Source organism: Enoplosus armatus, chromosome 17 (genome assembly GCF_043641665.1).
Source record: "Enoplosus armatus isolate fEnoArm2 chromosome 17, fEnoArm2.hap1, whole genome shotgun sequence".
Taxonomy (NCBI): domain Eukaryota; kingdom Metazoa; phylum Chordata; class Actinopteri; order Centrarchiformes; family Enoplosidae; genus Enoplosus; species Enoplosus armatus.
Window position 1 is genome coordinate 6,350,649 of NC_092196.1, and position 15,647 is coordinate 6,366,295.

Sequence of the window (15,647 nt, forward strand, 5' to 3'; positions counted from 1 at the left end):
GTCTCTAATACGTCTGGTATTACATTTTTCTTTTACAATGTAAATTTCTCCTCAAAATATTATGGAAACATCCATTTAAATCAGCAGAAAGGCCACCATAATGTGGGAGTTTACTGAACCACTCGATGATCGGTTAGTCTCGCCTTATTCCGTCAGGTCAGGGGTCAAAGGTCGGTCTACGCGCCTTGCATCCACCCATCCACTGGTGAGAACAAGGAGCAGTTCGTGACAAACAAGAAGTCAGAGACCGAACAGGGATCAGCGCTTTTCTTTAAAACAGCTCCATAACGCTACGAAGAGCTGCAGTTGTTGTGGTTTCTCATCGGAGAGCTCGCAACTGTTAGCTTATCGGTTAGCCACTTTAGCTCGCTAATGAATAAACTACTAGCTAACTAGCTCAACTTCAAGCTAGCTAACCGAAACGGACATTTCTTCGATCGGAGCACGACAAAACCAACGCAGACATGCAGGACTTACTGGCTACCGTGGATCACGTCAAATTTGACTTGGAAATCGCCGTGAAGCAGCAGCTAGGAGCACAGCCTCTGCCCTTCCCCGGCATGGACAGTAAGTGCTCGGATGCTAGCTGGTACTTAGCCGCTGTAGGTAAACTAGAATCAGAGTTAACGATACACTGATGGTAACTAACGGCAGGTTAACGGCTCTGGCACTGATCGTGTTAGCTTTGTGTATCCTCAATCCCATTTCTTTATTAAAGTTGTATGAATGTATGTCCCTGCAGAATCCGGATCTGCTGTGTGTGAGTTCTTCATGAGAGCAGCTTGTGTGAAAGGTAAAAACACAGCATGACAACTTTTCAACACCTGTGGGTCTTACCTCTTAGTAGTGTCACACATAATGATGGGAATAATGGGAATTATTAAACAAAGTCAACTGACATTTTCATATCAGTAGAATGAGAAATTGCTTTTTTAAAGGGATAATTCAGCAAGTGTAAGTTGAGATCTACCGTTCACAAACGCGTTAAATAAAAGCCTTCAGCAGGGCTGGCTGATGAGGACAGCTTCACATTTTAAAGCTGTATATGGGAACAAAGGAGTGGATCCCAGGAAACGGGTCATTAATAGTATTTTCACTCACAATGAGTCATGGTGAACAGCAATCTGTCTGAGTGCTTTTCCTTCCAACAGGATGGCAAATAATTTTTTTTATACCTTGGTGATGTGTTGGAGGGAGCTGCTTCTCACAATAATAATAATACATATATATTTATTTGTGTAGCACGATGCAAACACGATTGATAACAACATAATAAGATATTCAAAACAACCAATAGGTAAAGGTAAAAACATATACATCAAAGATTAAAAAGATAGGTCTTTCATTTCTTCTTTAAAAACACCAAAGGAGTTTGCTGTTCTAAGATCCAAGGGGAGGTTATTCCACAGTTTAGGGCCATAAAAACAGAAAGCAGCCTCACCAACTTAACATCCATCCTGCTCATTGTTGCTGTGTCTCTATTTAATATTCCTCTTAATTCTGTTGTAACCTGGCAGCTGTTTTCAGTGACGCACTATTTGTGAGAAAGAGGAGCACTTGGCAGGACACGGACTGCCCTGCGGGTATGAATCAGGAAAGCTGTGCCATCGTCTGTATTGAATCTTTTTTGTTTCTCCTCCCAGGTGGGATGTGTCCGTTCCGTCACATCAGTGGAGAGAAGACGGTGGTGTGTAAGCACTGGCTCAGAGGCCTGTGTAAGAAGGGAGACCAGTGCGAGTTTCTCCATGAGTACGACATGACCAAGATGCCTGAATGCTACTTCTACTCCAAGTTCGGTTCGTCGACTCGATGTTTCTTAAAATCGCACAGCTGAGCTCGATGACTGTAGATCAGCACCCAGTTTGTATTCCATGAATGTTTGTCCCCGTTTTGATGTGTGCGTGTTTGTTGACCCTCGCAGGTGAGTGTAGCAACAAGGAATGTCCATTCCTGCACATTGATCCAGAGTCCAAGATCAAAGACTGTCCCTGGTATGACCGAGGCTTCTGCAAACACGGTAGGTCCTGAAGTAATGATATGAACACTCCCTAAACATACTGTTCATACACACAGTCTTCCCCTGCTGGTTTGAATTTCTTTGTCAGCCTCTTTACATTTTATTGGATCTTCTTCCATCTTCTTCTCTCAGGTCCTGACTGCAGACACAGGCACACAAGAAGGGTGATCTGTGTGAATTACCTGGTGGGCTTCTGTCCAGAAGGAAAATCCTGTAAATTTATGCAGTATGTTACCCTTTTTATTTGATTTATACATAATAGAAATATTTTTTCGTGTACGATATTACACCACTTGTGACCTTTATCAGCATTAGATTTTGTAATTTTAGATAGTTCTCTCGCTGCCTTATTTATGGGATGAATTATAACATCTAGTGAAATATTCTTTAGACAAAAGATTGAGGCTGCAATAAAATAAAAATGTATCATGTAGAATTAACAGTGATGTTCTTCTACAGCCCTCGTTTTGAATTGCCCATGGGGGCCTCTGAACAGCCTCCCCTACCACAGCAAACCCAGAACCAGACAAAGGTAAGCAGATACATGCACAAACACCCAAATACACACATCTGTTTGTATAAATGATGGGCTGCCAACAGTGTCGAAATTAAACTATTAATTTTAAACACACTATTAAACTATTTCTCTTTGTTGTTTCCTGCTGCAGCCTGTGCCTACCATCGGTCGCTCGTCGCTCTCTCTCATCCAGCTGACTAACTCCAGTCCAGGCCAGCGGCCGCAGAACCACATGCCGATGGCTTCTGTTCAGCAAAATAACATGACGGGCAACAGAGGGCCTCGGCCACTGGACCAGGTCACCTGCTACAAGGTGAGTCTTCTGAACATCTGTCTGCTTGTGTGTTCTTGCCGAGAGTTAGATGAGAAGATCAACACCATTCTCTCTGCTATAAAAATCAGAAATGACTTTGATATTTAACACGTTTTATACTCTTTATACTATGCGTATAAAAATATACTTACAGTATCCTTATATGCGATTTGGTAAATACTGAAAATGGTGAGCTTTACTCGAGTACTGCATTTGTTTGGGACAGTTGTATGACTAACACCATATACACACACACCACATTCAGAGGCACACACATTATTTTGTCAGGTTTGTACGTATCATGGCTCTCAAAATGAACCTGCTTAGATATCGGGATAAAGCTGAAACCTTGTCAACTGACAGAAAATATATTTTGGTAATCCACTTCCAAACTTTTGCATGGTGTATCTCCTCGATTGTGAGAATTTGCTTCTTTTCTGCACCAACACACTTGAACATACAATAATAATTATTTCTACTATGTGCCATTTCCAGCTTTCTTTTGCTTTTAATATGGAGCCATTCACTTGTTCACTTTTGTCTTCCCTGTGTTTGTAGTGTGGTGAGAAGGGCCACTATGCCAACAAATGCACTAAAGGCCACCTTGCCTTCCTGAGTGGACAGTAACCTTCAGCCTTGAGGTCACCACAGTGCTGGAGCTCAGTACCGCCCTCATGACAGCAGAGGAGACCAGAGGAAGAGCAGCAGAAGAGAGGAAGCCTGTTTGCTCCACAGGCTGAACTTAAAGACTTTGAACTGCTACTGTTGTTTGTGTGAGTCACTTCAGGGTGATTTTATACAGACACGGGCAGTAGGAAAGATAAACACAACTCCTATTCCTATTTTGTTGCCTCTTACAAACCGTGGACTCATGACAACAACAAAAAGGAGCAGACAAGAGGTCACAATCTGTGTGGCTTTGGTTGAATGACTAGACGTATGGGTTAGTCTACAGTTTTCTACTGTTTGTATTGTACAGCACACTGAATATTTAAATAGACGTCGAACCCAGGGTCCAACAGAAGTGTTGCTTCTTACAGGATATTCATGTGACTGCATCAGTGACACCAGACCAGTGCTTCTATTCTGCTAATTCTAGTAAATCTGTCTCAAAGTGTAAATGAAAAAGAAAAAAAAAAAAACCTGAAATGTGATAAATGCCAGTAGGAATGTAAATTAATGCTGTTTGTACTCAAACTACAGTAATTAATCAGAGCCCAAATCCACCGTGCAATGGATTGTATTGTACTTGCAGCACCACCTGAAATCTTCTCTTCTGGCTTGCCGCACTACTCAAATTTGAGACTTTCTAACAAACTACACATTTGTGTTTTTCCCCAAACCTGGAAGTAGTTCATTATTAACCTGTTGTGTGTTGTTAGATATGAATACACACATTTTACCTCAGATATGTAGATATACAGCAGTTTGGCTAAGATCAAAAAATGCTATCTCACAATTTCATAGTTGTGTTGACAGTCAGTGGATACAGTCTGAACATATTCTCACTATCTGTGCAGTGTACAAATAAACGTTCTTGTTATAGATTTACCCATTATACTTGCATTCACGTCTAAGTGTGACAGTGTTGATAAACAGTGATGCTATCAAACAATAAATCTTTATATTGTTTATTGGTCAACAGTCACATATTCAACACAGAGCTGAGAGTACAAAGAGCAGGGGGAACAACGAGATTCAAGTTCAACCCCTGATGGTTGCTGAAGGGGCTTAGTGGTACTTCCTCCAGCGATCGTGTTCTGGAAGAGAAGATGGCGAAAAGGATGGTTGAATTAAATGTTTATAAAAATATTAAGTCTATTTTTCACATTGCTGAGGTATTGTAGCTAGTTTGAGACACACTGGAGTTCAAATAACTTTATAATCAAAGGTAAATCATCCTAAACAGGAAGTGAGGGAGTGTATATGCATGTCTTACTGATGTGGTCGTATTCCCACATGTAGCTCAGGGCCACGTAGCCAACCAGCAGCATAGCTACACCACCGATGCCTCCCTTCTTCACGTTAATGTATTTGTTGTAGTATCTGTCGTGGCCTGGAAGACGGGGATACATAGGAGAAAGAGCATGTGTAAGCTTTGCTTGTGATTAAGAAATCACTTATTTCAATTAATCAATTTCAAACTTGTTTTGTTTTTTTAATGATTTCTTGTGAACTGTGCTGCTGAAACACAGATTTAGTCGATTCTCCAAACTAAGATTTGAGAAACATTTTAGGAGCTACAGACGTCCAAAGACTCCTTAACTGCAGCTGTCAGGTTTGCTTTCTCACCGCACCTTGATTATTTGGAAAAGCAGGCAAGGTTAGGTTTCTGTATCGCCACATTCCTTTCTATAATACCAGCTTAATGGTCACTGGTATTTCAAAAACATCTAACAAAGCCTGTATTTCACAAATCAGCTATATTGAAAACGGCACCCCTTTTTGTGATAGAAACAGGAGCCAAAGAACCAAAATCTGAACTTCCTCCCGCAGATCCACAACCAAGTTTTAGTCAGAACAGGTTTCCTCACCCTTGCGGATGGCTGAGATGATGCCGTTGGGAGTGAAGTCTCTGCCTCCAAGCCAGCTTCCCAGCTCACCCAGTTTCACGTCCATCAGTGGCTTCTCAGCTACGGGAACTGGTCACAAGCGGAGACAGCAACGACAGCTTGATTACACGTTGTCCATCATGAGCAGATTACGCTCATCCAGAGGTCATTTAGAAATATTTGCAGTTAAAAAGTAAATCTGCCTCAGTTTAAATAATGGGTCACTTATTTGATAGACAGAAAAATGCTCAACATTATCTGGTTCCACCTTCTCAAATGTGAACATATGTGGCTTTTATTTGTCTTATGTGTCATTGAATATCTACGTCTTTAAAGATGTCACCTTGGACTTGTGATGGGCATGTTTAACCATTTCCTGACATTTTATAGACAAAGTTATTAAGCGAGAAAGTAATAGACTAATCGATACTGAAAATAATCCATGGTTGCAGCCCGAAATTCTGCAAAGTAGCCGACAACTTCATTCTCTGAAAAGTCGTAAATCAAAAATATTCAGTCTACAAATAAACAAGTGAAGTTCAGCAGCTCAAATTAACACACAAATACATAAAGTGACTCGTTTAAATCTGCTTGTTATTTTCCACCTCTAGAGCTAGCGTTGTGCTGTGGGGCCACATTTAACATTTACCAGGTATGAACGAAGTAATCTTCGCCCACCGTTCAAAACGCACTGTAAAGCAAAGCACGACCTTTCGTGTTGTATTTTGTTAGTTTAATTGTTGTATGATTAAAATCAACCAACGAGAATATCTGGGTAACGTTAACAGACACTGTGTTTGCAGGCTAACGTACCGTGCAAGCTAGCCAAACGAAACCTGTCACATAGCGTAAATATGCAAAGACAACTTAATTATAAACAGCTTCATCCGCCTTGCAAATCACACTGAAATTTTCTGAGCATGACAGCTAAATGTCCAAAAACTGCTCGTAGATTAATTTCAACTTAAACTGGCAATGACACGCAAAGTCCTTGACGTGACTTGAAGGATTCAGTGCGGCCTGAAGTCTGACAACAACCTCAGAGTGACTCAGTAAGTGTCTGGCAGACAGAAAAACACACACCGTCTGTGGAAACGTGAAAACATACCAACAACACAACGTTTCATTGAGAAAACTTTAGATTTTTTTAGCAGAGGGCACGCTATTTTACCTGGTCTGTCCGCCATCTTGACTGGTGCAGAAGGCTCGCAGCAGGGAATGATGGGAATAAAAAGAAGTGCATTATGGGAGAGGGTGTATGTTTTTAAACTGTCCGCTAGAGGGCAGCAGAAGTACTGAAACCAGACGTCTAATAACGAGACCAAAGGGCTTTGCAGTCGCAACACAACACACAGGACAATCTGGAGCAACAACAAACAAAGTGTATATAAAGACACATTTTAAGACAGAGGTTTTAAGAGGTGTTTCTGTTATTTAAATGGACCTCACTTCACTTTGGCCTATCCTCATTTATATAATTAGATTGGACAAAATAATAGAAACAGCTGGAATGAGAATGTTTCACCATTTTATCAGATACACTATTATTAACAACACAAATAATCTTTAACTGCCTTCTCATAACCTGTAGACATATAGACTTAATGTATGCTTTTTTTCCACACTGCTTTGTTTTTTGTATGTTTTTGTGTACATTTGGCAATAAACATCTTGTTTACAGATGGATTCATTTTTGGATGGATTCTTTTTTTTTCACAGTAAACTGTCACTATACCAGAGTAACTTTTGCATTTATACGTTAATATATGTTCAATATCACAATATGGTTTGACATCTTTTCAACCCAGGTAGGTATAGGTATCTAAATATATCATGTTCTGATTTCTCCGTCTTTTGTACAACCTCTCTCTGTTAAAAAGCACATCGTGTCAGATTTCGTGTATTTTGAAATCGTGACCTGAAGGGTTTACTATACTGGTGTCTCCTGACACTCTATCAGAAGAATCGTTTTTTCCAGACCAAGCAGCCGATCAATGAGCAGCACAACAGCCAGTAGCACTGCTGTACATAATGTACCTGAAGATATAGTTAAGATCTTATTCAGGCTGGTGTTTGTGTTTGTGTGTGTGTGAGTGGCAGAGGTGGGGCTGTGGTAGTTCAGGTCCCTTCTCAACATGCCCACCGATCAATACACTCCTCTCTATCTCATCTCGCGCGCGCGCACACACACACACACACACACACACACACAAACACACACACACACACACACACACACACACACACACACAGTGAGTGAATTAGGGTGTGTAGTAGTGGTTTTGGCCTTCATCCAAGACTGAGCAGCAGCCTCTTTCCTTTATTAGACTGATTTTCCTGCTGCACTCTAATGACATTCATTAGATGGAGGACTCATATAGATGTCCAACACCCCCCACCCAGCTTTTTTTCCTCTTTATCTTTTTCTCTCTCTAACTTACCACACAGACACACACATTTGCTTTTGATTACTATTCAACATCTCTCTCATTTAGTTCATTTTTATAGTTAAGGTAGACCACATGCAGTTTATATTGCATGGCAGAGACAGCCAGTATATGTGTGTGGGGGGGGTTACGTGGGTGGATACATGAGTAGGCTACATTGTGTGTGTGTTGAACATGGATGCATCTTTACCAGGTTTTGTCTTTGATGTTGATGATTCAGCTCTCTTTACTGCATGTTGACCCAAATGTTTCTTCTCTTCTCTCCAGTGTTGCCAAATTTGACTGAAACCCAACTAGAGCCTCCAACCCACCCAGTTGCCATTAAAAGAATCACATTTTCTTTGCTTTCTATTAGAGAAGGGGCTGTTTCGTCCATCCAACATATGTATATATGAAATAATGAAGTGGAATATGATAATATTACACACGCACACAAACTTATTGGGTTCATCTTGTGGTGCTGGCAAGGACTTTGGCCCCTCAGAGCCTCCCTGATGTGCTCTGTGGCTGAATAATATTGAGTGCAAGAAGAAAAGCATTCTGAAGATGCACAGCTAAACAATGAGCTGAAACTCACTATGAAGCATTCATTGCTATGAGTGACCCCTTTCACATACAAGTAGTCTTGAGATCCATTGTTAATATAACAATATTAACAGCAGACTGACCACAGTCTCTATACTAATATTAGCCAAAATTAAAATAAAAAGTAGCCAAAATTAAGATAAAAAGTCACCATATTGGGCAGAAAATGGTCCAGTCTGGTAACACTATTCCTCTCCTCTCCTCTCCTCATGAAGGTCACATTCAGTCACACACTTTGTTGAACCAACATCTTGCATCTGTCTGATTTACACTCATCACGGGCCAGAACCTCTAATCCAACCCCCCCCCCCCCCCACCCCAGAGGTGGCAGATTCCCAAATGAACTCATTGAACACCTACACACACACACACACACACACACACACACACACACACACACACACACACACACACACATAAACACACAATGACAGACTGACACACTCTGCAACCATGCAGAGATAGACAGGCACACACATTTCATTTGGGCTGTAAAGGTTACCAACAACACTGTAACACACTGTAATCTCATTTGGGGAGTAAACCCACGAGCAGAAATGACCCTGTGGTCCAGGTTCACCTGCTTGTTTATTGGTTTTGTTTGTTTGTTATAGCGCTGCCTAGGGCCTACTGCACTTCAGAGGAGTCTATACCAGCTACACACACACACACACACACACACACAGACAAAAGCACTAGGGGACGCATGATTTTATTCCACCTCGAGAGGCAGGTGCCCTCGAGGTCTGCCACTGAGACGGCTCTTTGAAGCTGATGGAGAGAGATAGAGAGAGAAAGAACGAGAGATGGGGGAGGGAGGGAAGGAGGGGGCTGGAGAGGGGGGAGGATAGACAGACAGGAAGAGGAGACAGGGATGAAAGAGGATGAGAGGAGACAAGAGATGGAGACTGTAAGTACAAAAGGGGAAACTGGCAGAGGAAAGAGGATGATGGAGGGAGATGAAGGCTAAAGGAGAGAAAAGAGGAGGGGACTGATGTCTCTGCACACAGCTCTCTCTACACATGACCTTTACTCAGCCACTCTCCCAGTCACTCCCTGTTCATCCATCCGTCATGCACCACATCTTCTTTCATTTCATTTTTTTCAGACTTTCCCCTGTGTTTTCTTTATAATCGCCACTTTTGTCTCTGCCCTGGTCAGCGATTCCTCCTCTGCCCTGTTTGTAACTGTCTCTCACTTCCTGTTCCCTCTCTCCCCTCTCTCCCACATTGATTTCTCTCCTCCTTTATTTCTGCTCATTTGCCCTCTGCTACTCTCTCCTTTTTCTTTCTCTTACAGTAACTCGCTCCTTATCATGAATGTCATCTCCTCCTCCTCCTCCTCCTCTCAGTGACCTGTATTTTTCTTTTTCCTCTTCTCTGTCCTGGTTGAGAGCTCACAGGTGGACAGACGGGCAAAAATCAGACAAACAGATAGACAGGCAGGCAGGCAGGAGGGATGGGTTGTGGGTAATGGGTTTATCTCCTATTACTACAATAATCTCATTAGAGATATGGAGATCACCGGGGAGCTGCTAAAAGGAGCTCACTGGCCTGATGAAGGCCCCAGAAGAAACGTGTGTGTGTGTGTGTGTGTGTGTGTGTGTGTGTGTGTGTGTGTGTGTGTGTAAGACAGACATGGAGGTTTAAAGAGAGAGTGAGAGAGAAAGAGGAAACTACATGTGTAGAAAGGCTCCACAGGGGCCATTTCATTCCTCACAGCGATAATGGCTTTAGCCACTAAATCAAACTTCCCCATTCACATTCACTCACACACTTTAATGTAATGGGTGCTAATGGCACGTTGACTAATCGAAGCTTCACTTCTGCAGAATACGAAACAGCACAATGAAAAACAGACTTGCAGTACACCTCAAATGTATCATAATATCATATTCGGTAGTGGAATTAGTGCTAGAATTAGTGTTTGTAAAGAATTTGTAGAAAAGATAAAGGTAGAACTTAGAGCATTATAATATTTATATTATATTATTAATATTTCAGGATATTCTTAAATTAATTGTGATGCTTAATAACAAGCAGCAGCCTGAATATGGGTCAGGATGTTGGTTTCTTCATCTATTTGGGTCGGCACCCAGTTGAATCTTTAACTTTGACAAATTGTACATTATTTAAAAGCACAAAGCCTAATTATAATTGTCTTTGTTTTGTCAAACTTTGTGTAGAAGTAGCTTCGATGTTTAACATCGTCCTTTCTACTTTCTAAGAAATAGTTTGACGTTTATTTCTTATTTGCTTTCTCTCTGAGACTCAGATGAGAAGATCGATATCACTCTCATGTGTACGCATTAAGAATGGAACTAGAGCCAGGAGGCAAATAGCTTAGCATAAGACTGGAAGCAGGGCGAAATAGTTAGTTAGTTAGTTAGTTAGACTTTATTGCCCCTGGGGGGAAATTCTTTTTCACAGCACTGTACATCACAGAGATGATCAACATAACTCTTTACACACAACAATGACAGGCAAAACAACATGAAAAACAACTTGTAGTTCCCTCAGCGAGTCACCCTACAGTTACTCTAATTTACAAAGTGATAAATAAGCTGGTTTATCCAAGGAAGGTTTTCATGGGCACAGACTTTATCACTAACACTAAATGATGAAGGAACGGGAAGTGATTGAATGTGAACATTTCATATATCAAGACTCATGATTTAACCAAAGCCCCAAAGTGGTTAATGGAGCCATCTTAATACTTAGCAATTATTCTGTATCCACTTTTCCTTCTAGTTTTAAACATGCATAAAGAAACCTGCCACCACGTACACTGCAGAGATCCTCTGTTTTCAAATTGACCTATGACCTTTTTTTTCTTGAAATGTGAAAGAACAGCATGTTAGTAGTTACATATCTCCACATAACTACACAGGCCGTAGATAAAGAGTTGGATGTATCTGATCTGATCTACAGCGTGGCATTATTCTGTCTGCTAATGTAAAGCCAGGAGCAAGAAATCCACAGCAGCTGCAAGCTTAAATGTAAATCTGACAGATTGACAGAGTTGTGCAGGTTTTTATCTTTTTTTTTTCAGATGGAAATATTTCCAAATATAAATCACTAAATATGACCATTACTATTATTACAGACATTCATTTAGATCAAGTGTGTATGCCTAAATGAAAAGTTGGAAATGCTGTCCTCTGTTTTTATCAGTTTTCATACTTTTTTTAGCCACAGTAGCATCATAGTGGTCCATCAGATTGGTCCAGACCAAAATATATTGACAACTATTGGATGGGTTGTGATGGTCCCCCGACAATAAATCCGAATGACTTTGGTGATCCTTTGACCAAAGATCCCCACTAGCATGTTTGTAGACTCTTCTTGTTTAATGTTAATGCCTATACAACTCTGTAGCAGCGGCCTAACTGACCACTGCAGGACAAAATGAACTGGGTGACAGTGTTGTCTGCGTGGCAGTGGAAGGTGAAGTCGACCTGGCCTTAAGCCTCTGCAGCAGATTAGACACAGATTGGTGCTATTGCTTTACTGTGAAATACCGCAGCTGAGGACAGAGAAAAATAAAATGACAGTACACACACACACACTAGAACACACACATGCCTGTACACACGAACAGAGCTGTGCAATCAAAATTATGAAGGGGCTGGTGGTTACATAGCAACCTTTAATAAACAACGGCCGTAAGATGGAGACGATGATAATGAGAGACACAGAGCGAGAGAGAGGAGTAATTGAACTCTGGCTCTCTGAGTGTCTCTGAGCTTTGGTTACACGGTGTTACACAGGGATTTGTTAAGGATGTGTGTGTGTGTGTGTGTGTTTAACAAAGCTCTAAAAGCTTGAACTGACTGAGAGAGAAAGCACATAGAAACACACATCTATCTATCTATCGATCGATCGATCTGCCTGTCTGCCTGCCTGTCTGCCTGTCTGTCTGTATGGTAAAGAAGAAGCTTATCTTTGCATAAAGATTAGCATAATTAACACATTACATCTTGATATTATGAGAAAAGGAAATCTCGATATACAGTGTTAATTAGTGAGCTTTAGAGGTGGATTTTGTTGAACGGAGTTAGGTTAACTGTTTCCCCCTGTTTCCAGCCATTATGCTAAGCTAAGCTAACCAGCTGCTGCCTTATATTTAATGTGCATACATGAGAGTGGTGTCACTCCTCTCATATAACTCTCTGCAAGAAAGTGAAAAGGTGCGTTTCCCAGACTATTGTTCTCAGAAACGTTTAAGATCAAGGTTAGTTTAGGATTAGAATTAGTTTTAGTTTGATGGGATGAACAGAGGGATAAAGTGTAAATGACCTGTATGTGTTGTTTGAATGCGCCTGTATGTATGTTTGTGTGTCACATAGTCTATGTCATAGACAGAGAGAGACGCTGTGCTAAGCCTGCGTCAGCATGTAATTCCAGCCCAGAACAGATCACAGCAAAACATAACAATAGTGTGGATTTACAGCAAGTGCTTTCCAAGTGCTCAAGGCGCTTTCCAGTTTTCACGGCTTCTTAGAGAGTGTGTGTGTGTGTGTGTGTGTGTGCAAGAGTGTGTGTGTGTGTGTGTGTGTGTGTGCGTGCAAGAGTGTGTGCCTACTCTGCTTGAGTGTGTTTGCATTTTTATGCATACACTCGTCCTGGGAGAGAATAAGATACAGAGATGATGTGTGCATGCGAGAGTTTATGTGAGTGTGTATCTGTGCAGCCTACAGAAATAGAAAAGAACACAACTGTGTGTGACTGTGTGTGTGTGTGTGTTACATTACTCACATTGTGGGGACATACTGTAGACAAACAGTCATGTTATGGGGATAAAAGCTACTCCCCAAAAATTCTGTGACCTTGTTAGGAATTTAGCCAAACTCCAGTCCTCTCTGTTTCACTGCATGTCTCTCTCTCTCTCTCTCTCTCTTTGTCACATCTCAATAGTGTCAGTAGACAATAGTGTTTCTCTGACTCTTTCTTCCTCTATGCACCTGTACCTGCCTCCTCTATACGCTTCTCTACTTTCATTACTTTCATTTCCCTCCAAATCCACTCGGCACACCAGTAGAGTACACTCTGCTGTTTCACTACAGAAAACCGACTGCAGTCTGTTACAGCGTTCTCTACTTGTTCCTGTGTGAACTCGCCTTTCCTTTTTTCCTCCCCTGGAGTCCCTTTCTCCCTCTCCTCCCTCAGTGTCTCCATCTCTAAGGAACTCATTTCTCACTGCAGCTATTCTCTCTCTCTCTCTTCCTCCTCTGTGTCTTCATCCACCCTTCAGTCCCCGATATCTTCATCTCTGGCCGTGTGAACTCTCCACCTCCTCTTTCTCCTTCATCCCCCTCCTCTCTCTCTCTCTCTCTCTCTCTCTGTCTGTCTGTCTGTCTGTCTGTCTGTCTCTCTCTCTCTCTCTCTCTGTCTGTCTGTCTGTCTCTCTCTCTCTCTCTCTCTGCCTGTCTGTCTGTCTGTCTCTCTCTCTCTCTCTCTCTCTCCATCTGTCTCGGTCCCTCGATCCCTCTGCCTCTGCACTTACACCTGTCTCTTTCCTTTCATCCCTCTTCTTCTTCACCTGCCTGCCTCGCACATCATTACCTCGTTCTTTTCTTCCTCCCGATGCCTATTTCTCTTTCTCTTTCCTGTCTTCCTCCAACCGTGAGATAGGATTAAGGCCTCATCTGTGTCTCTCAATTTTTTTTGGGTGGCTTTGCTCTCATTTTCTTGTCATCGTTTCTTTGATTTGCCTTATTTCTCTCTCTGTCTTTCTTTATCTCTTTCTCCAGAGGTGAGTGGAGGTGATGATAGGCAGTAGTACTATCAGTATGCAGAGTCATGGTGCTGTGGCTCTGCCGTCATTGATTGAACCAGCAGCTAAATATAGACACAGTTGAGGCTCAGCATCTTTACACGGCTAGAAGGAAGGATGGGTAAGTGGATGGAGGGATAGACACAAACTGTAAGCTAGTGCTAGAGAGTAAAACCGGATATACACATAATAAATCAGTGTGAAATTAATGCATACACACGGCAGCAATCAAACACGCGCATGTGAATATTATCATGGATAAAAAGGTTGAAACATACACACAGCAAGCACACACACATATTTACACCCACACATGCAGACGCTTCCATCAGTAGTAGTCCTGCAGGGTGTTGGTTGTACAGAAAAATAATTTCACTTGAGTGAAGGAGGCGTAACATGGTCTGACCTTTTTACACATTCATAACAGAGGGAAAAATATTTGTGGGACACACACACTCTCACACACACACACACACACACCTACAAATTGGCAGTAACTCCTTCCTTTCTGCTGTAGGCTAAAACAACATGACGAGCCATTACTATTCAACACGCAGCATAAATCCAGAGCTGTGAGCCTTCCCACAAGCTGAGCAGAGAGAAAGGAAAAAGCCACAGACAGACAGAGGGACAGACAGACAGAGAAAGGCAGGCAAACAGCCAAACAGAGAGCTCGACAGGCAGGATGACAGAGAAAAGACAGAAATCTGGCAACTCAATTATAACCCGGGAAGACAGGTAAAGTGAGAGGCAGACAGGTAAACAAACAACCAGCTAAACAGATAAGCAGGCAGACGACCAGAAAACAACGCCCCCGTGATCCAGAGGATTTCACGCAGATTAAATTCATCTCAAGAACGTGTTTCTGGACCAGCGTCAGAACGCCCGCTGTGTCGCAGGATCTGTTTGTGTGTCTCATACAGAATAGTTTGCTTGATAAAGCACAGATTAGTGTTGTTTCATTGTCCAGACAGCGCCATTTCAAGAACAGCTGGTAGTATTTCTTTGGCTTTCATGGCTGCAGTTTTGTATCTTTATCTCTGTTGTGTCACTTTTTGTGTTTTAGTTAAGCCATGAGGAACTGAAAAGAATTGGAAATAAGGTATAATTTATTTGTTAATAGTCACTTATCATGAGTATTATGAATATTTAGGCCTGACCACTCTATTTAAAGGTTCCCTGTGGAGTTTTTGACCTCTAGTAGCACTATGGAGCTGTTTTTGAAGAAGACCGCTGTCAAGTAAACATGAATGGAAACAATGCTGGACTTAAAATACTTAAAATCAGCAGCTAACATTTGCTAATTAGCACTAAACACAAAGTACAGCTGAGGCTGATGGGAATGTCATTAGTTTTGCTGATATTTGGTTATAAACCAAAAGTATTTGAAAAAGTTTTACCTGATGATGGCGCTTGATGAAAAGTCAGGGGATCACAATTC

General features: G+C 41.6%; 2 protein-coding genes across 4 annotated transcripts; one reads left to right on the forward strand and one right to left on the reverse strand.

Annotated features, from left to right (window-relative positions):
• Nucleotides 1–365: 365 nt before the first annotated feature.
• Nucleotides 366–4,405, forward strand: cpsf4 (cleavage and polyadenylation specific factor 4). 3 transcript variants are annotated; one of them, XM_070922715.1, is made up of 8 exons: nucleotides 366–567; nucleotides 743–793; nucleotides 1,644–1,796; nucleotides 1,922–2,017; nucleotides 2,150–2,243; nucleotides 2,477–2,549; nucleotides 2,686–2,847; nucleotides 3,406–4,405. In XM_070922715.1, exons 1-8 carry the CDS (start codon nucleotides 465–467, stop codon nucleotides 3,472–3,474), a joined length of 801 nt encoding a protein of 266 aa, XP_070778816.1. In that variant the 5' UTR covers nucleotides 366–464; the 3' UTR covers nucleotides 3,475–4,405. The 3 variants fall into 3 exon arrangements, with proteins under 3 accessions (XP_070778816.1, XP_070778817.1, XP_070778818.1); XM_070922716.1 differs by having other exon boundaries at nucleotides 2,752–2,847; XM_070922717.1 differs by having other exon boundaries at nucleotides 2,761–2,847.
• A 57-nt stretch (nucleotides 4,406–4,462) lies between these two features.
• atp5mf (ATP synthase membrane subunit f) lies at nucleotides 4,463–6,630 on the reverse strand. The gene is made up of 4 exons (XM_070922718.1): nucleotides 6,571–6,630; nucleotides 5,382–5,489; nucleotides 4,787–4,903; nucleotides 4,463–4,607 (listed from the first exon to the last, which is right to left on the reverse strand). Exons 1-4 carry the CDS (start codon nucleotides 6,584–6,586, stop codon nucleotides 4,579–4,581), a joined length of 270 nt encoding a protein of 89 aa, XP_070778819.1. The 5' UTR covers nucleotides 6,587–6,630; the 3' UTR covers nucleotides 4,463–4,578.
• Nucleotides 6,631–15,647: the final 9,017 nt, after the last annotated feature.